The 24,714-nt window shown below is 35.2% G+C and overlaps 1 protein-coding gene across 7 annotated transcripts in view; it reads left to right on the top strand.

Moving 5' to 3' along the window:
• Pcdh7 (protocadherin 7) overlaps window positions 1-24,714 on the top strand; it is a 393,437-nt gene that overhangs the window by 207,107 nt on the left and 161,616 nt on the right. For 2 of the 7 annotated variants that reach the window (XM_076938508.1, XM_076938509.1), the window contains exon 4: window positions 6,114-6,209. The exons of the other annotated variants lie outside the window; for them this stretch is intronic. In XM_076938508.1, the coding sequence (XP_076794623.1) occupies window positions 6,114-6,202 (89 nt within the window). In that variant the 3' untranslated portion in view covers window positions 6,203-6,209. The remainder of the gene's footprint in view (window positions 1-6,113; window positions 6,210-24,714) is intronic. 7 annotated transcript variants of the gene reach the window in all.

The raw sequence follows: 24,714 nt of genomic DNA on the forward strand, positions 1-24,714 counted from the left end.
AAATTTTTGTTTAATTTCTGAATTAAATGGGGTGAGGTGATGGGGTTATTGAGAAAGATTTGCTAATATCTGCATTAAAAAACATTCCCTTGGTTTTTTTTCTACATAGTGCATATTATAGCATAATATTCTGGCTTAAAATTCACCTGTCACCATATTGAACTTCTTTATGAATGCTTCAATTATACAATTTTCATTTATTTATTTATTTTCTTGATTTGTTATTTTTATTGGTTATTTTATTTATTTACATTTTAAATGTCATCCCCCTTCCCAGTTTCCACTATGCAAATCTCTTGCCCCACCGCTCCCCCCAGCTTCTATGGGGTGCTCCCCTAACCACCTACTCCCACCTCACCACCCTAGCATTCTCCTATGCTGGGACATCAAGCCTTCACAGGACCAAGGGCCTCTCCTTCCACTGATGCCAGATAAGCATTTATTTCGTTACTTTTTCTCCTCTTCTGACTGCCTCACAGTTCATTATTTTAAAATATGCAACTCACTCCTTTATATCATCCTAAGTAACTGTTTCTGTGAATAATGTATTTGTTTCATTCCAATCTTATCCCTTGTATTAGATCACCTAGTGTCTAGCAATACCTTTCTCTCACTGCAGTGGTTTTGAAGTTCCATCACCTGAATCTATCTATCTATCTATCTATCTATCTATCTATCTATCTATCTACCTATAACCAATTCTTCCTTTACGATATGATATAAGAACTCTTTAGCCTTAAATATTGCATTTCTATCTTAATATGTGCTGCTTCATATATCATCCTAACATCTATCATCTGTCTCTCTAGAATATGGTCCCCATATACAGGTTTATATTGTTGTGATTATCAATAAGTTCAATAGTAAAGGTGCATAGACGGTAATTTTTCAGACTATGGGGTCAATCGTCAAGATTCATGTCCATTTGCATGATAATATTGGGATTTGTACTCCGAACTCTTACTCATATATAAGAGAAGTTGTCTGAAGCTGTAATTTTCATTTCTTTCATTCCAGAGAGTCCTCTCCTCTGCACTATCAGTGATCTGACTCTCTAACACTGCAACACAGTGAATAAAGAATAGATGAAAGATTGCATTTTTCTTGCACACAAAGTAGGACAAGGCACATCCTTTCCCATGGGAGCCCAACAAGGTAGCTCAGTTAAGGGAGCGGGATCCACAGATAGGCAGCCGAGTCAGGGTAAGTCCCACTCCAGTTCTTAGAGGACCCCATGAAGACTGTGGGTCTCCATCTGTTTCAGTCAGTGTTGGGTAGAGCATCTCAGAGGACTTTTATGCTATGCTCCTGTCTATGAATTCAGGCTAAAAGATACACATTTAATCCCAGCACTCAAGATGCAGAGCCAGAAGGATCTCTGAATTGGAGGGCAGTCTAGTCTATATATTGATCTCCAAGACAGCAAGGACTACATAAAGGTAGAGAAACTCCATCTCAAAAAACAAACAAACAAACAAGCAAACAAAACAATACAAAAGAACAGGCTTCTGAGGGGTAATAATAAAATATAATAAGATAAAACAGAAAGTAAATATTGGAGTGAGACAAAACAGAAGGGAAATTGTTTAAAAGAAGGCACAGGAAAACAGGCCCACTTGTTTGCACATTCAGGAATCCTATAAAAACACTAAACTGGAAGGCATAATCTATATTCAGATGACCTGGTGTAGAACTCTGCACCAAGTCTAGAGGTTTTAAAATGTTTTAGTTGAGCTGGATCTTCAAATATTAATGAAAACATCGAAGAAAACTTTATCACAATAATTCTCTGATTTTTCAGCATGACAAGCTCCAGTTATCATAATGAAAATTAAACTTGATGAAATCATACATAATATTAAAAAATTTGACGAAAAACATTTTTAGGTATATAAAAGGGAATAGTGTTTTAATTCTGGAGTCAATGTTCAGCATCATATTGCTCACATTAATATGTAAAGCTTTAAATTTTCATGTATGTGCATAAATGTATCTTCCCATATCTATACAGTAATCTCAAATCTAATAATCTAGTTTAGTAATAGTGGCTAAGGATTACACTTAAATAAAACAATGTTTCTAATATCATCAGAGTATAATTGTTTCATTAAATTATTTTTATTAATTTTACTGTGTAAAATTAAATACTTACTGATTTTTGTTGGCATTAAACTTTGCAATTTATTTTTTGAAAGCTCAGAACCCTGATGTACAGAACCTCAGTACTGCAGCAATTCCATTAACCTTTTCCTAAATCCTGAGCTAAAAATAGTTTTATAATCCACAGTCATTTTGTCTCCTTCACAATATTTTTTTTTTTTTTTTTTTGGTTTTAAACAAGCTTCAAATGGTGTGGAAATAATAATCTTTTTCTTTACAATTGTTTTTGACATAAGTTTCTTCTACATGGTTTCAGTAGTTCAATAATCTGTGATAACTTTATCAGAGGCTTAATAATTACATTTTATTATGTAAAATATTGTTTATTTCTTTCAAAATTCAAGTCTACCAATGTTGCCCTGGTGACAGACCAGTCTGTAGTGTTCTTCCAAGTAATTCACTGTCCCATACCTTAGAAAAGTTCCAAGTCTCTTTCCCTCTCTGGTGACTTTTGTTTTCACTAAACGTAGTTCTTAATCTCACTGACAAAAGAATGAACGCAGTCAGTCCAGCCTCCTGACACTCTAGCCCTTCCTATAACTCAACAGGTACTAGCATTATATTTTTTAAAACATTAAGACAATCTTTTAAAATTATTATTCAGCAACTATTACCAAGGCATAAGACAGAAAAAAAAATCAAAATATCTCATTGCCTAAAGCATGCCCTAACACTAAGAATACAGTGGGTAGTTTAATGTGTGACCAATTGCTCTGGAGTTTCTGTCAGAAGCAGAGCTAAAACAGCTGTTTTCCAATTCTTGTAGAAAATTTACTTTACAGGCTTGGTCACCAAAAGGATGAGGAAATTAATGGTGCTATCTAGAATCGTAAGTCTTTTCTGCGAATCTTTATTTCAGATACACCAGGCTCTTAGAAAGGATTGAGAGAATTAAGCAGAGTACAAATCTCCCAGAGACTAAAACATAGCCTTAGCACATCATATTCTTTGTTTTCTTACACACCGGTGACCCATACCTCCAATGCGAAAAACGAAATGGAAAACTATCAAAACATCCTTAATAGCTGAGAGAATGCCTTAATTTCTCTGGCATTTTGTGTCCAAGCTTCTTTGACTGCAAAGTGTTTTTCAGTCCAACCCTTTGTCCTTACTCTGCTCAATATTTAGAAGGCAGCTCAGTGTGTGTATTATGAATCTCTTTTCTTTAACACCTTAACAACCTTTGACACTCTGTCCAAAGCTCTCAGACACCTGAAAAATAACATTCATGTCCAGTTATTCTCTGAACGTTCACCAGGGTCTTCCTGTGCTTAATTCATGAAATTATACAAAAACCAGTGACAATATTTAACAAATAAAATTGTTATTATCAAGGTCATATATTTTTATGCACTTAGAAACTATAAGAGTCAGACTATTGGGCTTTTCCTCACTGTTCTCCATATAACTATATTTTGTGAGAGCAAGTTCCCAGCATTCTCACAAAGTCAGCACAAACTCTTTACTGTCAGTGCTTCTTTAAAACAACATCTCTGAGTTCCTGAATTCATGAAAGTGAAAACCCATCCCATTCTTCTTGCTGCCATATGAAAGCTAGCTTGTACCGTCCTGTTCTTCATGTTGTCATGTGAAATCTAGCTTATGTTATTCTTCATGAGCAAAATTTCTACTGGAAATGCATCATGGATGGCAAAAATTTTTTCTAATAAGCTATTTTATGTCTCTTGCTCTAGATCTTTCTATACTACACAGCTATTTATAAAAATTATTTTACACGACTTGGTAAGTTGTGATATGTTTTCTTCTCTTTTGGTGTATATTCACTTACCAAGTAACCTTACCAAGGTTACTTTTGTATTTTTCACAATGCAATGATAAGTTTTAAATATACTATGCATACTGTAGTAATTCATCCTTCTTGAAACCAAAAAATATTTAGTTACTTATTAAAAACTTTAGGGCTTTGTATGCAGAAAATAGTCTATTTCACCATGTTAAATGTAACTATCTGGCTTCAAACTCAGAGCATGTAGATTCTATATATTTTTCCTGGCTTGAAAGATTCCCACATTTGATTCATCCAAAGATAAATGCTGATTCTAAATTAATCACTCTGGAGTATTTAGATTTATGAATAAATTGGTTTAATTTAAAATATGTAGGCTTTAATTTTGGAGAGGAATTTAAACTTTAGAATGCTTTGTGTAGCATTTTTAAGTTAAATATACAACAGATAAAAGTAAGAAACATGACTGAACTTTATAACCAGGACATGTCCCATCAGATAATTGAGTTTTTAATGTGGACATATTCTTTTAATTCAACAAGCCTACATGGTACTTATACCTCCAGAATTCTGTGATGTTAATTTTTTATGATAGCAATTAGTTTCCAGGATTTCTCAATTTACAAACTGACTAATGCTATTGCCTAAGCTTTAGGTGGTTCCTGTTAACCAGACAGGAAAGTTAATCAGAAGTTTGTTAGAGCCAAAGGATGTTGAGAAACTGGAATATTTTGAGATACATTGTTTAAACAGGATCATGGAAAGACCAAAAGGATTACTAAATTCCAAACCTCAAAGGCTTTTCTGATAGCTGGTTTCCTAAACATTGGGATTAAAAGTTGAAAATACTTTTAGAAACAAGAATGCAAACACATACTTAGAAAATCCTTATCTTTACAGAAAACTTCAACAATGTTGCAGCCTTTGGGTAATAAATACATTAAGAAACATATTTCTGTGGCGAGTCAACCTTTTCATACAAACAAAAATTAACTGCTATTTTTAATTCTTGGGCCATTTGTATATCTAGTTTTACATTTTAAATTGCTGTCATAAATAAATTTAAATATGCAGGTTAACTTCTACAATGTCTAAAATGTCTTTAAACAAATAATTTAAAAGAAACACTTCAGATGAATATTTTGCACTTGAATATAAACACAAAAAGTCAAAGATTTCTTTAAAAACCAAACACAAAAATCTTACATGGAACAGGCTTTACATTTCACACATGGTTTTATTTCATATATTGGTATTAAAATAATTATTATTAAAACACACATAATATATCAACTTTTTATTAAACATTCTTTTTCATTTTCCTATATAATTTTATTGACTTAAGATGTCATATGCCATGACAATTAAAGCATGCATATAAATATAATTAAACATGAATATTTTTACAAATTTGATTAGTTGGATCTCACAAGTTTTTGTGGACTACTACTAAGTTAAGTACCTTTATGTTAATATAAGGGAAAACATTTTGATGGCAATATTTTGTACCCTTAGGAGAACATAACAAACAAGACTGTTATGTTTCATTATGTAGAAACTGGATAGTGGCAGCAGGAAGAAGTAGCAGAATACTGAGTATTGGAAAAAAAACTGTTAGGGTTTGTTATTAGTCTTGTCCTATTATTATTTTCTTTTACTCTGTGTTTAAAAATCTATTTCCACATCTTAAAGTCCCCTGTTAAGCTACTCTGTTCAGTTAAAACATGAGAATTGGATGCTACTTTATTACATCTAGCAGCCAACAGTATTCTTGGGGAAGTATAGTTGCAAATTTAGTGATGATCATCCTTTAAAAGACCTTAGTAGACCTCCATGGTAGTATATGCCTTTAAACCAATGCTCTGGAGGCAGACTCAGGCAGATCTCTGAGGTTGAGGCCAGTCCGGTCTACAGAGAGTTCCAGAACAGCGAGGGCTATACAGTGAAACCCTGTTAGGAAAGAAAGAAGGAAGGAAAGAAAGGAAGGAAGGAAAGAAAAGAAGGAAGGAAGGAAGGAAGGAAGAAAGAAAGAAAGACAAAAGAAGGAAAGAAGGAGCCTCATTTGTTTACATTATTTTTGAGATTTATATCTTAAAGAAAAAAAACTACGCTTTGGACATGGTTTTGTTGACACAGTCTGGATGGACACCGTGGTGCAGCAGCTGCTCATTTTCCCCTTACATATTTCACCATCTCCCTTCCCCAGGTGTTGCTGCCATCACTACCTTTCCCCTCCTTCCCTTTCCTCATGGCAAGACGCATGGAAGAAGAGTGCTGTTAAGGCCTCTCCATTAATCAACAGGTATGGCGGTCCTCAGCTGCCCCTCTATGAGCTTTCCACTGCTGGTCTAGCTATCACTTTCATACATAGAACACACGATTATCCACTCCACAGATCTTGAAAGTACAAATGGACTGTTGGACCCAGTTTCTCTACGGTTCCCACATGTGGCACATTGCAATCTTGTAATCCTCCAATTTGTAGAACTTTATCCCTTGAATGCAGCATATAGAAAAATTACTGATGCTGTTCTCAAAAAGGTGTTATGTCCAACCAATTGAGAAGTGATCTTGTATTTATCAGTATGTCACTTTCAGCATTCTATAAATGCTATTTAATACAATAGATTTAAAAAGAGCTCTCAGAGACTGAACTACCAACCAAAGAGCATACACACGAACTGGACCTAGCGCCCCCTCTCCCCTACATATACATATGTAGCTGATGTGAAGTTCAGTCTTCATGAGTGTCCCAAACAACTGGAGCAGGGGAGATCCCAAAAGTGGTTGCCTGTCTGTGTAATACGATTTTTTTTTAAGCTGGGCTGCCTTGTCTGGTTTCAGTGGGAGAGGAAGTGACTAACCCTACAGAGACTTGATGTGCCAGGGTGGGCAGCTACTCAGAAGGGGCCTCCACCCTCTCATAGAAGAATGGGATTGGGGCATGGGGAAAGAGACTGTGGGAGGGGGACCAGGAATGGGAACAGTAATCGTAAAATAAAAATTCCTTGGGGATTTTAATTCAGAATTTAGTCTTTTCACCTTAGAAGCATGGTACAAAATTATATCTTTTGCACTCCCTATCACTGAGTTATAAAAACTTGGATGTAATCCAGTTCACATATATCTGGATTTATATCCTAACTGACAATCTGATGTTAAACACAATGCATGATAATTACTCTTGGAAAACTTTTGTTTTGTCAACTCATCTGGTGGCCTTTGAGGAAGATTGAAGAGACTGTTGTCTTCAAGCTATCCCAAGATACCCTTTAATTCAGAGTATTACATTTTGCAAGGAACTGGCCCCTCAGGGCATAATCTAGCAGAATCATGACTAATAAAACATAAATTCATAGTCATCCACGGGCAACACCCGTCCTCTTGATTTCCTCTTCCACTGGTGGAACTAGTTTTCTGGCTCCTGCAGGGACTTGCTACGGAGATCCTAAGTCTCTTCATTTTGTCCTGTGACTTTCTCTGGCTCTTTGAGATATGTGAATACAACACTGCCTTTGGGCTAGGAAGGCTGTTGGCAGATGTGTTTAAACAAAACTGAGTGCGTCTGTAAGTGTGGTTGTGTGGGAGAACTGTATGTGCAGTCCTTAGAGCAGATGCATGTTAACAGAACAAATCGATTTTATTTACATATGTTTAGCTGCAGTTCAAAGACAATAAAGAATTGTTTTAAGAATTGTTCTAAGGATGTTAAAATGTCATCAAACCTGAAAAAACAATGAATCTCAGACAAGGTGGTTAATCTTTAATTAGTAACATACAGTTTCCTATCAAATGATCACTGCTTGCTTAACTTTCAGAAGACCTCTCACCAATGCTTTTATTTATTTATTTTTATGTTTAGTGGTTTGGGCTTGAATACAGATTCAGTTATTCATGGCCATAGGGCTCTGTGTAGTTGGAGTTTAGTGCTACATGTGAAGAATATTTCACCAATGGCTGCTTGAACAAACATAGAGTTACAGCCTATTTAGAGGTTCCTCTGTCAGAATTTTGGCCTCTCTTACAAATTTATCTACATCAATGTATTACTTCAAAAAGTGTTGATCTGCATATAATAGGTATGATCCCAGAGGACTGGTGGTGTCTAACATAGAAAGGTCACTAAGTATTGTCTTGAGTGAGATGGACCGTGTGTAGGGTCTCATTGACCCCACGCCATGTAGATACTCATTTACCGTGAACTCAATTATAGAGGAGAGAGCTTCACATAGATAGCTCTTGATGTGTGCATCTTTAGTGTGCATTTTGAGTGAATGTTTACAGAGCAGTCATTTCCTCCCTCACATAAAGATGAAATTTTTTACTCACATTTCTATTTCTTTATATTACTGCTCCTTTTATATTTTTTATAGCTTGTGGCTTTGGAGTATTATTAATTTCTGAGTTTATTTAATATATTTTTCCCAGAGGAATCATTCATATATTCCTTCAGATTTAAAATCTATCATATTTTAAAGCATATAAAAATTTCACACACACTGATTATTTATTCCCACAAAATTTACCTAATATAGTAATGGAAAAGAAACCAGCATTCTTATTTCCTAAGTATGAAAAAAGGTATTTAATAAATTTGAAAAATGAAAATTACAAACATTACACATCACATTATATAAAATTCAAGAAAATGTATATCAGCAGTTTAAAAGTAAATTTATGGATATGCCTCTTTTAAGAAGAGAATAGACCTAAAATTTAGATTCAGATGTCAAAGCAAGCAGAGAAAAATTTCTTGGATAGAAAGAATCAGAGAGTTTAAAAAAGTTATTAAATTTAAAATAACTTTTAAAATGGGGGAAATTTTGCTGGAAAATATATACTGAACAAACTTTAATATTATATGCAATAATACTGTGCAGTAAAAATCAGTGTGAGCAGAAAAAAGAACATTATTTATGAACTGGTGCTTCCTCTATTAAAAAGCCTTTATGCTAATATGGCTGGGATAAATTCCTGAGCATCCTATGATGCATTAATTTAAGTATGTCATATTCCTTAATACATACTTTTGTGGCAACAGTCCTTCTCAGTGTGTGATGGGGCCCAATGCATTAATTTTGAGTTATACATTTTTAATGAGAGAGGTAGTTTCCAAGAGAACACAGTTGAAATAGAACTTGAAGGAGAAGTAATGTCCATGTCAAGATATCCCACCTGACCACGTTCTGCCAAGAAGTCCAAAATGAATGAGCTCATCAGTTCAGATCTAGAGATGTGCGTATCCGTTTGTGTGGTTTTTTTCTTTATCTGGACTGGCTGTTGTATGGGATACATGATTGTTTATATTTTTGTCTTATTGCTCATGGAATTTTAAAAGTGGATAAAATAGATCATTGGTTAAAAAAAAATGCAGTGTTAAATAACGCATGCATACTCCATATCCATCTGAAAGACGTTGGCCTGCGTGCCTGAGGAATCTCTGTGACACTGAAAGTAAAGGTGGCTCACTCTAGTATAATTTAGTTCTCCACTTTCTTTCTTTCTCCTTTCTTACTTCACTCCCTCTCTCACTCCCTTCCCCTCACCCCACCCCTCTGTAAGATTGAGCAGAAACCTACTTTCCTTTAGCTTGCATCTGTTTATCAGTATTTCCTTTGGCAAAAGGAAAGCTAAATGATACTTCTTTTCCAATTGAAAGTGTTTTCAGATTTAAATTCAGACTGATACTATGTCAACACGTCTAAATGTTTACATGTCTCTGTATATTCTTTCTTGGTTTATAGCAAAGCCATTTAATTTTTCCATTACTTGGTTGCAAATTATTTTTGTGTTCTAGTTATTATACTTTTCTCCTTTATATCAGAACAGTTTTTTCATAAAACAAGAAATTCATGATGGGTCATCATCCTTTTTTGTACTCCTATTTAATCTGTTTGAAGAGTCTATAAATTACATTGATGTCTCTTCAGTCTTGAAAGAGAAACAGTTCAGAACAATTCAAGTGTTTGGATAGATTTTACATAAGTATGTATTTCTTGATTTTAGGCAATATATGAATAGAATATATACAGGTATAAAATAGATTTAAGTTTAGAAACAAAAAGCACTATTCGATGACCTTAATCTTTATTATAGTAAGTCTTTATCAAAAGACAAAGCAAATTCAGTATTAAAAAAGTTACTGTTATTAAGTTAATAATAATGCCAGTAGAGAAAAAGGAAAGATTCTCTTGAGTTCAAATTATTGACCTAACTGGTAATATGAGATCATCTGTAACAATAAGTTTCACAGAGGTCAAACCAGAACAAAACAAGAATAAAAAACTGTGTAAGGCATGTGCTGCCAGAGCTGTACTAATAAAAGCTACCACCAAGTAAATTCTTCACTTATGCACACCCTTGCTTAATGCCAAATTGCTGTCAATGTCCCTTGGTGAGTTCTATTTATGAGCAGATTACAACACCCTCTCAGAGGCCCTGCACATCTAACTCTCAGTGAGTGCCGACACAGAATATATGGTCTTTCTGGAGCTGTGAAATTTAATTAATTTGCTGGCAGAGTACAGTTTTTATGCCACATGCCTTTGCCCTGACCCTGCTCAGGACTTCCATTTTCAAATGTGCTTTATATATTGTAAACCTATATCATCTTAATGAAACTTTCCCACGTGGTAATTTCAGTGCTTGACTTAATTTTCTCAAAAGCTCCAGTGCCTACATAAATTCTTTTTTTTTTTTTTTGCTGTAATACTAACTGTCATTTCCCAAGTTGCATGAATATATGCATGTCCCCCTCCAATTTTTGATATTCAGATCTCAAAGCATTGCCCTTTAGGTATCAGATTCAATAAAAGATTCTTAGGTAAATTTTAAAACAACAAGAAACCTCTGTCTGCTTTGTCTCTCACTTATATGGTAGGTAAATATCATGTACAATGCATATAATATCTTGCACTTAGTATCACAAAGAGCAATATGGACCAATGGTGCTATTGATTAATCATCCCTTCACATTGTCACCTACTGCATAAGTCTACATCTCTTGGATAACAACCTCATTAATACTATTTCTTCATTTTATAACATACTGAAGTCTAGGGCGTTTAGAAATTGGTATTTTGCTCTAACTTCACCAATAAACTGACAGAAGTATGATTCTTCATCGGTAAAATGGAGATGCTAAGCTAGTTAAGAATGACTGTCAGTGAGACAAAGGGTTTTACTTTTATTTCTGAAGCTCTATCCTTGAGAGGGATTCTAGAATTTGTTTTTACTCTGTGGTATGGAATAGTATGATCATGCAACTAATTTCTTCCCATTGTCACAGCTCTGCTTCACACATTTTGAAAACACTTAGGAGAAGGGAAATAAGTTCATTGTTATAATTTAAATTGTTGCATTTTCCTATTGGATGTGTATGTATGCATGAGTGTGCATAAATGTGCATTCATATATGTGTGTGTTATATATTTAGATGTGTGTGTTACCAGTCATTGGAAAGAGCCTCCCCTGGGGTGCCATATGTTAATGGGGAAATGAGAGTTCAGTCTTGGGCTTCTTAATGCAAGAATTTAAGAAAAAAAAAAAATCTAGAGGACAGTTTTATTAGAGTTCAGAAGAAATACCCCGGGGCAGGCAAGCTGTAAATCTCAGCAGTTGCCAGAAAAGAAAGACAGAGAGGGGTAGACAGAAAATCATCATGCCATTTATATACAGACACAGGGCAGACCAGCAGCCACGAGTGGGTGATGAGGGCTTTAAGAAAGAAAGAAGGAAAAACAAAACCTTCAAGTACAAGAGAATGAATGCTTAAACTCTGGAAAAATACAGAAATAATGAGACAGAAGAGAAAAGAAAGAAATAGAACTTTCTGCTTTAGGATCCAGAAACGTTGGTACACCTAACAGAAACCTGTGGAAGGATATAACAACTGCACAGAGAACAAGGAATTCTGGAAAGACAAACTACTTTTTCTAAGTAAATAAATTTCCAAGTCAATCTCTTTAATATGCCTTATAGCAAATCAGAATTCTGAGGGTTGGTCCTTTGACAGAGTGATTGACTAGCTGAAGTCAATTAAAACTTACTGAAGTTTTACTATAGCATGTTTCTTCTGAAACAGAGTCCATTCTTTTTAACAGAGTGAAATCGATTTTGGTAAATGGACACCCAATAGTACTGTAATGTGTTTGTATTTCTTCTGCTTAGAATATTTGAGTCTAATTAAATATTTTAGAAACATTAGTGTCCCTAGGATATTTGTAGATTTTTAATAGAGAAAGATGAGAGAGTGATTTCAAACTATGTCTTTATTCTATGAACAAATAATTGCAGAATCACACAAGGAAATGTCTCTTTATGTAAATATAAAAATTACTACTTGCTCTTAGAAATACTCATCAAAAACTAGTCAGGTGTTGATGGTCTGTACCTTAATCCTAGCATTCAGGGGTTATAATCAGACCAACCTCTGAGTTCCAGGAGGCCAGCCCAATCTAGAGTGTGAGTTTCAAGACAATCAGGGCTACACACAGTAACCATGTCTTGAGAACAAAGCAAAAATAAACAAAAATCAAAAGTGAGAGAGAGAGACAGAGCCAGAGACAGACAAACAGAGACAGACAGAGAGACAGAGGGGGAGGAAAAAAGGAAGGAAAAAAGAAATGAAAGAAGAAATATAGGAAGGAAGGAAAGTAGAAAGGATGGAGGGAGGGGAAGGAAGGAAAGAAGAAAGGCAGGTAGAAAAAAGATATTGAAAACTCATTAGCCAATGAGAGAACAGTTAGCAAATATCCTAAATCTATGTTATTGAATGTATTACAGTAGGATGCTGAAAGAAAGATCTTACTTTTCAGCTGAAGCTTTCTTTTGCATGAATGCCCTACATAGTTTGAATCAGCGGGATGAAATAGAAAAGCAGATAAACATTTTTGTACATGAGAAACAAAACACCACTGGGTTTCACGGCCTGCTGGTTTTCTGGAAGAACGTAGAGGATGGTCGGCTCTTTGCAAAGTTTGAAAAAACAAAAATTCTTTGTAATTTATGTACAAGTTCTTATCTAGAAGTGAAACCTGTAAGGGAAAAAGAAAACTAGCTCGACCTAGAATCATGAGCTGCCTAAGAAGAGCCTGCCACTATCACTCTTTAACTCTGGACACGTTGGAATGCAGCACCCTTCTCTTTGAGTTTATAGCAAACAAAACAGAGACAGTCACTGAAGATTCCCAAATAAACATTAAGCAGACATAGCCATCATTATTTGTGCTTGTCTGTCCCTCTAATCAGCACAGCAGACATCAACCAAACAAACAGAAGATCTTGTAAAGAAAACTGTTAGCACAGATGCATTAGCTGATTGCAGTAGGATATCAGTTAATTGAAGGGGATGGCGGATACTCTTAGATGAGAGGATGGCATTCAGGGTTTTAATGCTTTGTGTTCTTTCTTGAATAACTGTTTTCTGAAAAGCCTGTAAATTGAAGTAATGAAGAAAATGTATAAAAAAAAATATACAAAACTAACAACAAAGAAACAGAGACTAAAGCTTGGCTTCCTACAATAATTCAACAAAAAAGACAAAACAGTTCAAACCATCTCTATATTTATAGTCAAAATAAAGAGAAGGCTGGAAAGGGCATTAGTTTTGTGAAGGTGACTTACATTACATCTTTTTCCAGTAAGGACTCCAACATTTCTTTATTTTTTTAAATTGGTTATTGAATAAAAACATTTGTATTTGGTATGTCTTTAAATATATGAGTTAACAGGTTTTCATGGTGTCACATATAATACAGTGTCTTCTACAGCGTATCTTTTTTCTAGCACACCGAAATTCTAGTTTCTCATATAAATGAAAACCAAGGTTAAATTAAGCTCCTTCTGCACACTGAAGTGGATGATGCCAGACTAGAGGGGGACATTCAAATGTGTTGGCTTCAGGAAAGTAAGAGAAAGAAGCAGGGGTCAAATAATCAGCATATGTTTTAAGTCACTTAAAATAAAAATTCTGGCTATCTCTCAGAACTTGGAGACAGGAAGAGATTATTTTTGTGTGGGAGTACAGAGAGGAGAAGGTTGAAAAAAGCCAGGAAGAATAAGTGGCTTGTGCTTGTAAAGAGCAAGAACAAACAAACAAACAAAAGAAGCTACAATGATTTCAATGCAGTTTGTTCAATGCTGATAAGTAGACTGCTTGTATTTTACAGAATAAGGCAACAGGTGAACTGATAGCATAGAAAATTAGGAATCCTTGGGGTGCAAGGAAAAGCCAAGTTGTCTCATATGGTAATTTGGATTGATATAGACTAAAATAGACAGCATAGCTAAGGAGTGTTGTCTGTCCATCCATCATATCAACTACATATCAAACTAATCTGTGAACTGCCTTTGAAATTGACAGAATAGTGCTAATACAACAAGATGCTGTGGAAAACACCCATGTGTGTTTGTGTCCATTTACAACCTTTACAAATTTTAAAATTTGTTTACAAATTTTAAAGGAAACCTCAGAAAATAAAAAGTGTATGCTTTGCAATATTGTCTTTAATAAGTTCGTTTTAGTTTTAGGAAGAGTATCATGTTTTTCATCATAAATCATACTTTTCTATTGTTGGCAATATTTTGACAGAATAAGTTAGTTGATTGTGGATTGTGAAATGGTTTATAAGTAAAATTTTCAGTTTTTGGACATCATAATATATTTAAAGGTTATAAAGCTTAGCTTTTATATTTTTCAGAGATTTTCAAATTCAACCCTAACCTAAGACAAAGTAAATCCTAAATTTTTATACAAATGACTGTTGTTTTTTAAGTTCACGTTAGCATGTACAGAATTCAAACTCATTCATTATTAAAAAATAATTAAAATAATAAAATTATTATGTGATAAAACCTAAAAGTAACATAACTAATGTACAACAAGGTATGCTTTATACATAGTTATATTTTCTTCTACATTTAATGGTAGTGTATATAAAACAGTAAGAAAGTACTCTTTGAAGAGCAACTTCAAGACTGTGTGTGATAAAAGAAGACATTTTCTTCAATTTATTACATGAATCTCAAAGCACTAGATTACCCAAACAAGGTGGTTCCAAACTGAAATACTGAGTCATATGTAAAACATACTAGCATTGCACTTACAAGTTAATATGCATTTAGCTTTTACTTTCCATTAAAGTTTATGAGATTTCTAATAAGAAACTGTTTTTTGAAATTTGGTCATAAATTCAGGGCCACTTAAAGGAGCCTTTTAGTGAAATGATGTCCTTTCTCTTAAAGGCAAGTGTTTATTATAAATACCCATGGGTGTTCAAAGTGGTATGTGCTAAGAAAATATGTAATATCCATATCACCATTACTCACCGAAATGATGAATTATTTTCTGAGGTTTCCTGAATCTTACTCTCTTAGGGTTGTAAAGTATGTTGTCTTATGTTAACATTTTTTTTTTTTTTTAGGAAAAAGTAGAAATAAAAACTATAACCTAGTTTTGCTGAGTATTCTTGGGAAGAGGAAAAATATTAACTCTCAGCAACTGTTAGAGTACCTACCTTCCAATGAGCAAGTCACATAGAATCACCATTCCAGCAGTTGTATAAAATATTACCTTGTAATGTATAGATTAATTTCTCCCAGTAAATTCATAACATCAAATTAATTGTTAGTGTGTAGATCATTTTTGTTCTTATGATAATGGTTCCTTGGGATTTATTTTGTTGACAGTAAATCTCAAGTGAAAATGCAAATGAACACTATCTTGCATTTTATCTAAAATCGATGCCAGCATTATTTTGTATATTTTCCCTATTTTAATAAGTGGTTACTATTTATTTGTCTCTCAATATTGAATAAGCAGTTGAGACCCATCATTTATTTAACATGAGTTCTAAATGAAAGGGGAAACTAAATGATGATACTTGAGGTTTGAATAATTTCTTGGGAAATCAAAGTGCTTGGGCAGAATTACCTTGTATTTGGTGCTGATAGATAATCTAACCATTCAATGACCTATTCTGTGGGGGAACACCCTCATTATTAATGCAAGTCAACCCTTCCTCAATCCACATGAGAGCCAATTTAAGTTGTATAATTTTATTTCATGTAGAAAATAAAACCAGGACCACAATAAGACAAGAAAATACTATTTTAAAAACAATTAAAAATATTGGATATTAAAAACACAATAAACTTATTTGCCCTTTACTTGAAAAATAATTAAAAATACTAAGGTTGAATCAATTCAATAATCAACATAAATGAGACATGTGACCTAAGGAAAATAAAACACAAATCTATTTATTGATATTTTTACTCACATCTTGACATTCAGCATTTATTGATGCACCAGTGTCCAAATTTCCTTTTTCAACAGATATTCTCTTACATAATTAATACAGTTGTCTCTCATTTCTTACATGGGAATATTCATAAAATATTGTGTCACTGACAATCCTCTTTTAAAGTAATGAGTTTCAGTCATAGTATCTTAATAAAACTATTTAAATAGGCTTACAAAAGCACTGTGGAACAATGGCAACTTCAAGCTCAAAGCACTTAAAATTCTAGAAGGAAAATAATCTGTTTTACAAATCTTATTAGTGAGGCTTTCTCAAATTAATCAGCCTGCGTCATCACTAAATATTTGACCTGCAGATTATATAAAAAGCTGCAATGTATGTATTTGTAATCTATGTACTCACGCAGGTACTCGATCTTTTTGTGTTCCTAATTGAAAATAGAAAGAAAATCTGGTAAACATTTTATATTCACAAAATATATTTACATCTAGGACTTTAGCAACAATCTTGAATTCACACTAATGTTTATTTTGCTGTTTTTTCCAGTTTGTCTCTAGTTTGGGGAAATTGGCAAGAGCTAGGCTAGGCTAGCACCAATGGTCTTCTTGTAGAACACATTATGATACCACCACAGTCCAAATAAACCAAGCCACTCCTTGTCCTACCATTTCATCATATATCATGACAGGACAGGAACATAGCAACTAGTTTCAGGGCAAGAAGAGATACTGATGCCTTCATGGACTACATAACTAAGCTATTGTTAACTAATCATACTTGGGGCATGAATCTACTTCATTAAAAATAATACACCTACTGATTACACCTATGTATTTGGCTTAAACCTTTTGAGTTTCCTATTTGTTTTGGAATCTGGCGGTATAAAAACTCTTGGAGCAAACCCTCTGATCCTCTGGATATTGCAACCTTTCTGCTTCCTCTTCTTCAATATTCCTTGAGGCTCAGCAGGAGTCGTTCTGTAGATCTATCAGCTGGAACTGGCTGCCACAACTTTGCATTTTGATTGGCTGTGGTAATTATTTTGCGTGAGTAATTACTTAGCTTTACTTCATATTTATACTATATTTTTCCTACAAAAGACTTGCGTCCTGCTCTTAAATCTGTAAGACATGTACCTATATTCATCATCTCACATCTACTACTTTCAGATCAGCAATTGTTCATTTTAGTTGTTTTATATCAAATATGATTTTCAAAAATTTGCTGTGTATTTATCAGTAGTCTTTAAAATAGAGTCATTTTTATTTTTAGTGTGTAGAATATACATAGACTGATGAAATATAACTATTTCTTCAATGCATATTTATATCTATAACAGTCAATTCTAACTCAAAACTGGGAGATAAATTAGTTTTGTATCAATCAAATCATGCAGACATATTAATTAAATAATCTTTATTTTCACAACCATAATGGCTAATTATGTAGAGCATGAATTTGATTTTTCACTTTCTTGAAAATCACAGTGTATCATTAATATAAAAATTGCTTTATGTTTGTTTGAACAGAGTATTAAAATACTCTTTTCAGGCCTCTACTTTTTTCTAAACCTGTTCTCTTCAGAGATTATGGATGCGATGTAAAATTACTTGCCCATATGCAGTTCACTCTCAAGACAAGTGCTGCCCAGAAGTTGAAGTTCTGAAGAGGTTAAAGTCGAAGATTTATAAAGGGGAACAGGAGGAGGAATGTATTGGGATAAAGATTTAGTGGTAGAGTGCCTAGCTTGGACAAGCAAGATAAAATATTTGAAAGAAGGGGTGGGAAGAAGAAAGGAAGAGATGGAGGAGAAAGCAAAGCAAAGAGAAGAAAAGTTTCCCTAGATTCCTAAGTATTCCTGGTCAAATTATTACAGATAAATTACTTTCTATAACTGGTTGAGATGGCATTCTCATCTATAAGTATTTCTCTAGCTGAAAATGTTTTCTGTCCTGGAATTTTTCAGGCTAATTAATCTTCAGCCCATACAACATGATTTAGGTAGCTGACTTGCCCTCATTGAACATGCTCTGCTGTTTCTGACCACTAACATTATAACTCATCAGACTTCCCAAACAGTAGCTGTTTAAATCAAAGGATTTTCACTGTGGATCACTGACTGTGACTGGCTAGACCTAACGGATGAGAGGCTCTCCACAGGTAATTGTAAAACCTTATTCTACAATCAGCATATATTCTTACAAAGCAAGAAGTATACTGTCATAATTGCTACCTAAATTACATCTCAGTCTTTGAAACTTGGAGGCCCACATGCTTAAATGTCTCCAGTAAATTAAAAAGAATGTTACACTTTCACCTTCCATAAAAGTGTTCAGGATAAAAACACATTCCTTTGATTTATCTGATCACTCATCAAGGATAATTTTCTTTGTTCTGTGGGCTGAATTTGATATCCATGAAGTATTCCATTGAAGGTTCAGTGTGTCGCCTCTAAAGTGTGGACTAGTAGTTTTTATGAAAAAGGGAAAGTTTAGGAACATTTGGGTAGGATTAAATAGAAATACATTTAAGATATTCTCTTTTGTTTGTGCTTTTTGAAGGGAGTGAGACATGAATTGGACAAGCAAGCATTTTTCCTTATTTGTTTTCAAATATGAAGAGAAGTTAGAAGTAGACACGCATATACAGATTCATCAGCATCAGTTGAGTAGCTCCATCTTGCAGTTAGTTAATGACTGTTTTACGTAATTCATCAATTTGGGTACAGCAGCTCCATTTTGTCAATAGTTAGGAGTTGACTATGTAAAGATTTTGTTTTGCTATAAGCAGGGAAGAAAAATTACCTTGAAAAAATGCATCAAAGTACTGTTAAAGCAGAAATGAAAATTTAAATATCAAAATTATTTTCAAGGACAAAATTCTATTACTCTTGGGAGAGAATCTTATTCAGTGAACAGAGTACCAAAATAAAAATGAGGGATATCCATGTATATCCTTCTTAGGAAATGAATTAGAGGATACAGTATATGCTCTGCCTCTACTTCCATATTTCAAAAATCTGGAGTTGGACTAAAGCTCTTAGTATCCTATCAAGGTTTAACGATTTCCTCCTATGTACTAATATTTAAACAATTAGGCAATGAAAGCAAGCATGCTGGCACAGACCTATAATTCCAGAACTGGAGAAGGAGCCTGGTAGATCTCTGAGTTTGAGGCCAGCCTGATGTACTGAGTGAGTTTCAGGACAGCCAGAGCTACCCAAAGAAACCATGTCTTGAAAAATCAAGAAGAAGAAGAAGAAGAAGAAGAAGAAGAAGAAGAAGAAGAAGAAGAAGAAGAAGAAGAAGAAGAAGAAGAAGAAGAAGAAGAAGAAGAAGAAGAAGAAGAAAGAAGAAGAAGAAGAAATAATTGCATAAAATGGAAATTAGGTAATACAAATGAAATGTAGACATTCAATATAAATAAAAACAGTTTACTTTAAAGTTACCTTAATTGTAGAGGTGGTTTCAATCCATATAAAGATCGTGACTGACATGATGACTAGCAAGATGGGAAGATGCGAAAGCAGTGACTGGCCCTGACAAAGGGAAGAAAAATAACCATCGTAAACACAATTGATTTTTATCCTCTTGGTTTTTCACTGTGTGTGAATTGTAATTTCAGATTGTACTTTGGAAACTAATCATAAAAGAGCCTGATAGCTTGTTGCAGACGTTTTTCTCAAATCGGGACAAATAGGACTTCCGGTGTATGGAGAATCAAGCAATTCTTACTGCTGGCAGTGTTCTTTCAAATGGAGGGCCTGAATATTATATCTTCCTGACTTTGCTCTCGCTTCTGAAAATTATAGCTTATGCCTTTGAATGAAAACTATACAGACTGTAATAGGAGGAAAAAACTCACAATTGTGTGTATTTTTAGCAGGAGTAAACAGAGAGTTTTAAAGGAAAAAAAGAGTAGAGTAAAGGGTCACAAACCCTAAAACTCTTCTTATATTTTTCAATTCCATTTGGTACTTTATTTCTATCATGTGCATTTCAAATATATGCTATGTATTTCGCTGTATATTTTATGTAACTTGCCCTCAGAACATATAAATTTTACCTAATACATGTAGTTCTTAGATTTTTCGCTGAAAATTTAGCCCCTACAAACCAAGTAAGTAAATAAATTCTATTCTCTATATAGTACCTACTGTTCTTCCTTGAATATATTGGTTAAATTTATTTTTCAAATATGTTTTGGATGGAACTTGTACATCAGTTACAGTTTAATGCCCAGGCACATGGAAAGATGTTAACCATGTGTTGTTTTTATCTTACTACAACCTCAGGGTTCATAGGGAAAACATACATCTTGATAACAAAAAAAGTTCTTATGGATGAAAATACAAGTTAGTGTAACAGAAGACATAAAGGGGAGGATAGATGGAGAAGGAAGGCAGAATGTAAGACTGCCCCAGCACATGCTCAGGCTGGAGGACTTTGGGATAGAATAGCATGTAAACAGTCCTGTGCTTCTTTTCTGACTCATTCTACTACAAAAGATTCTTGAGACCACATGCGTTTCAACCTCCAACTTCTACACACACTATGGTCCACGAGTGTATTTCCCATCAAAAAAAGTCATTTGTCTTAAAACCAACAAAGTTAAATTCCTTTTGCAGTTGTTCAGTATCCAGCCTTAAAGAAGTGGCAGGTTTAGTTAGCAGGCTTCTATGTGAACAAGAACATCACCTTAAATTGTTTCTTGTTGATGTCTGAAACCTGAAACTGACAGGGACACTGTTCAGTAGCATGCAGTCAGTCCAAGTTCCTCAAGCCTCCCTAAGCATGAATGTCTGTTTTCTCTGTTTCCTTTTGTTTCCTAACCAACTCTTTTGTTTTCTCCATTAACTAATTTACTTATTCATTTACCATCCCAATCTCTGACATGACCAGTGCCCACCTCACAGAGTCCTTCTCCCCATCTCCCCTCTATTTTGCCCATAAGTGGGCCCACCCTCTTTGGGTATTCCCCCACGCTGGCACATCTAGTCTCTCCAGGCCTAGGCACCTCCCTCTACCACTGAGGCCAGAGAAAGCAGCCCAGTTAGGGGAATGTATTCCACAGACAGGCAACAACTTTAGGGGTGTCCTCACTCCAGTTGGTGAAGGACCACCATGAAGATCAAGCTGCAAATCTGCAATATATGTGCAAGGGCCTAAGTCCAACACGTGTGCTGTTTGGTTGTCGGTTCAGTCTCTGAGAGACCCCAAGGCTCCAGGATAGTTGACTCTGATGGTTTTTCTGTGGAGTTTCTAACCCCTCCTGGGCACTCAATCCTTTCCCCAGTTCTTCCATAAGAGTCCCCATGCTCCATCCAATGTTTTGCTGTGGGGCTCTGCAGCTGTCTTAGTCAGCTGCTGGGTAGAGCTTCTCAGAGGAAAGTTGTGCTAGGCTCCTGTTTGGTTGTCCTGGGTGGGAGCAGGCCTCCCTGGAGATAGACTGAGCTGTGGGCTGGGGAGTAGGTTGCAGATCTATGATTTCAGGTGCAGGTGTGTCCCGAAAAGAAGATGGAGGCTCTGAGAGGACAGGAGACTGAACAACTCTTCTTATATTAGCATCCATAAATACCTCTTTCCAAAAATTTATGGGACACATCATGAATGAAATTGTAATCTTCCCTTCCCTGTGGCACATTTTGTGTTTATTTCTGCCTAGGAATATTTACTAAGAGACTTTTGTCGCTAGCAATGCCCAAGAACAAAGAATCATTTCAGCTTTAAAAGGCTGTTTTATGCCAGAATGCAGAGCATAGACTAACTGGTTATTTATGGCCATTGCCCCTTCTCTGAGTCCTCTAACCCCCAGTGTAAGGGCTTGTAAAGTATTTTGCATCTCACTTCTCTGTAACACATGAAGGATCCCTGCTTGCTCTCAGAGGTACTGTGTACATTTCCTTTCCTTGAAGCTATACTGTTTCACACATGTAGCAAATGCCTAGGTATAAAAGAAGATTGGCTGTGTGCTCCCAGGTGTGTGTCAGGCCGTTCTGTGAGTTTCTCAGGCACAGAAGTGTGCAATGGGAAAGCAGCTTAGGAAAGGCAACAACAGAAAAGAAGTGAAGCAGGACGTTTGTTTGTTATATTTAAATAAGCAATAGGTAGCAACAGTTGAGGAGGAGGTGGTTCAATTTATAAGTCATCTGTACTTGAGACGAAAGACAGACAGAGACCGGGGATGCGGGGCAAGAAAGAAGGAAATCCTGTACTCCAGTGTGGAGGAGCTGAGTAATTAGATTTTTGGCTTGTGGTATATATCTGTGCACACACACGTTTGCCTAGAGATAAATGTTTTGATGAGTACTTCAGAGGCACTGCACTCTCTCTGAATTATGTGTTAATTAAGATGATTATCACAGGAGTCTTGCTCCATCGTACACACAAGGAAACTGAGGCTGGCTCCTACTCCTTTTGCCCTGGTTACCCGTGTGTGCTCCCACCCAGATGGTCAGCCGGAATTCTGAAGCTTGTGCACTGCTCGGGTTCCTATGTCAAGCACATTTTCTGCTTGGGCTTTGTTAATGGCATCTCTCTCTACAAAAGACCTATTATGCTCCAGGTGTTTTATTGTAAATTACATAGTACAGAAGTGATAGTTTTGCTTTCTTCCTGGCACAAATAGAACTTCCTGTCAGTGGAATGATTCCTGTGGAAATATCAGCTTTTAACCCATTCTGTTGTTTCCACTTTCTAAGTATCACAAGCAATCTGCATTGTTTTACAGAGTAACAATTATACTGTTAATTATATCAGTCCAGTAGAAGATTGGTGCAGTATGCTTGGTGTAACTACAAAGCCTAGATAAATGATATCAAGTAGTTTTAAGAAACAAAAGTCCAGGAATTCACCCGATTTTTGCTCCCTTTGTCTACTTTGTGGGTCTTTCTTGTCTAAAGCATAGTCTTTAAACAGAAATGATGTTTCCTTCCAGCTCCAAACACAACAGTCTGAGGCTTGACAAGTAAAATAGTGGATGAAAGGTTATACACATTGCAATAGCGTAATTTACTTAGACTACGACAGAGTCACTTAATGTTTAAGATGTCAGGCCTGAATTGCTTGAAATGCTTAGAGAGATTTCTTGGCATAGGTGATTCAGAAGGACAGGCATATAGGGCCAGCAGACAGAGTGGATTGGGTATTAAAGGAAGTTCCTGACCTTGAGTTTCTTAATGCACTTTTAAAGTTAAGTATCTTCCTAGACTCAGAAAATTTAAGAATGCATTTACAGAGCCTGCGAGATAGCTCAGTTGGTAAAGTAAAAGTCACTAGCCCTTAAGCCTGATGGCTCTGAAGTAGTCTCCAGGTCATACAATGTGAAAAGCCCAAACCAAATCATTCTCTGCCTTCTACTTGTGCACCATGGTACTCAGCATGTGTGCTCATGTGTGTGTGTGTGCATGTATGTGTTTGTGTGTGTGTGTGTGTGTGTGTGTGTGAGAGAGAGAGAGAGAGAGAGAGAGAGAGAGAGAGAGAGAGAGAGAGAGAGAGAGAGGAGGGATAGAGAAAATTTAGCTCAGGTTATAGTCAGTTTTTCAGCCAGTGTGATGAATCAAAACAAAACATCTCCATGCACACTGAAACCCAGGCTCCAGTTACTTCATGAATAACTGGCAACAAAACAATAGGAAAATCAACCCAAACACCTGCTGTGTGCTTATGTAAATCAAGTTCAGGCAGGATCTTTTCTTTAAGATTTCCCAGGTAGCTGTGGTTCAGAAATTCCATCTTTACCATTCCTACTGCACATCTGATGGGCTCTTAAGATGTGTCTTTCACGTACTTATTACAAGTCCAGTTCCCTCAGCCCCAAAATGTTCAAATCCAAGTCTACACTACTGTCTCCTTTCCCCACACTTGCATCCACCATCCTCCAGAGTCATTATCAAACATTTTGGACTGGATACAAGATAAATGCAGCAGCATCATGAATTGATTGTTTTTTTTTTTTTTCCCTAGAACAGGCCTCTAAGACACACATTAACCATGCATTCTCCATTAATAAGAATGTTTTAAATGGAAAGCTACAAGGTTCATGTGAAGAGTAAAACAATGAAATGGTTTCATTTGGAATTTGGTTAACATTTGTGGAAAAATCTAGTATGCCCTTGGTTATGAGATAAAAAAGAAGCCAGTTCTAACATGTCTTCTAAATAAAAGGGAAAATCTTTATAATTAAAATAAGTCTTTGCCTAGTTGTCAGAATATTCTTACAGAAATTTTGTGTGCCACTTTTTCTTAATCAGACACCACTAGTTTATTTGCCATGGCTAAAATTTGTGGACTCTGGTTGTTTTGAGAATGGGCTGACTGACTGTTGGATTTATTTATGTGTTTATTTTATATCTTGTGAGAATTGTATTTTATACTCTGAGTCTGTTTCAAGTCCAGCTCACTTTTATCATTTAATAGAGATGGGAAGAAGATCTCAGCTGTCTAAACCTTTTTTCTTTTTTTTCTTTTTCTTTTTCTTTTTTTTTTTTTTTGAAAACTGATCTAGCATTTCTTCCATCTTTGAAATCTAATTATTTGTTTTTCT

The sequence above is a fragment of the Arvicanthis niloticus genome, chromosome 7, assembly GCF_011762505.2.
Source record: "Arvicanthis niloticus isolate mArvNil1 chromosome 7, mArvNil1.pat.X, whole genome shotgun sequence".
NCBI lineage: Eukaryota > Metazoa > Chordata > Mammalia > Rodentia > Muridae > Arvicanthis > Arvicanthis niloticus.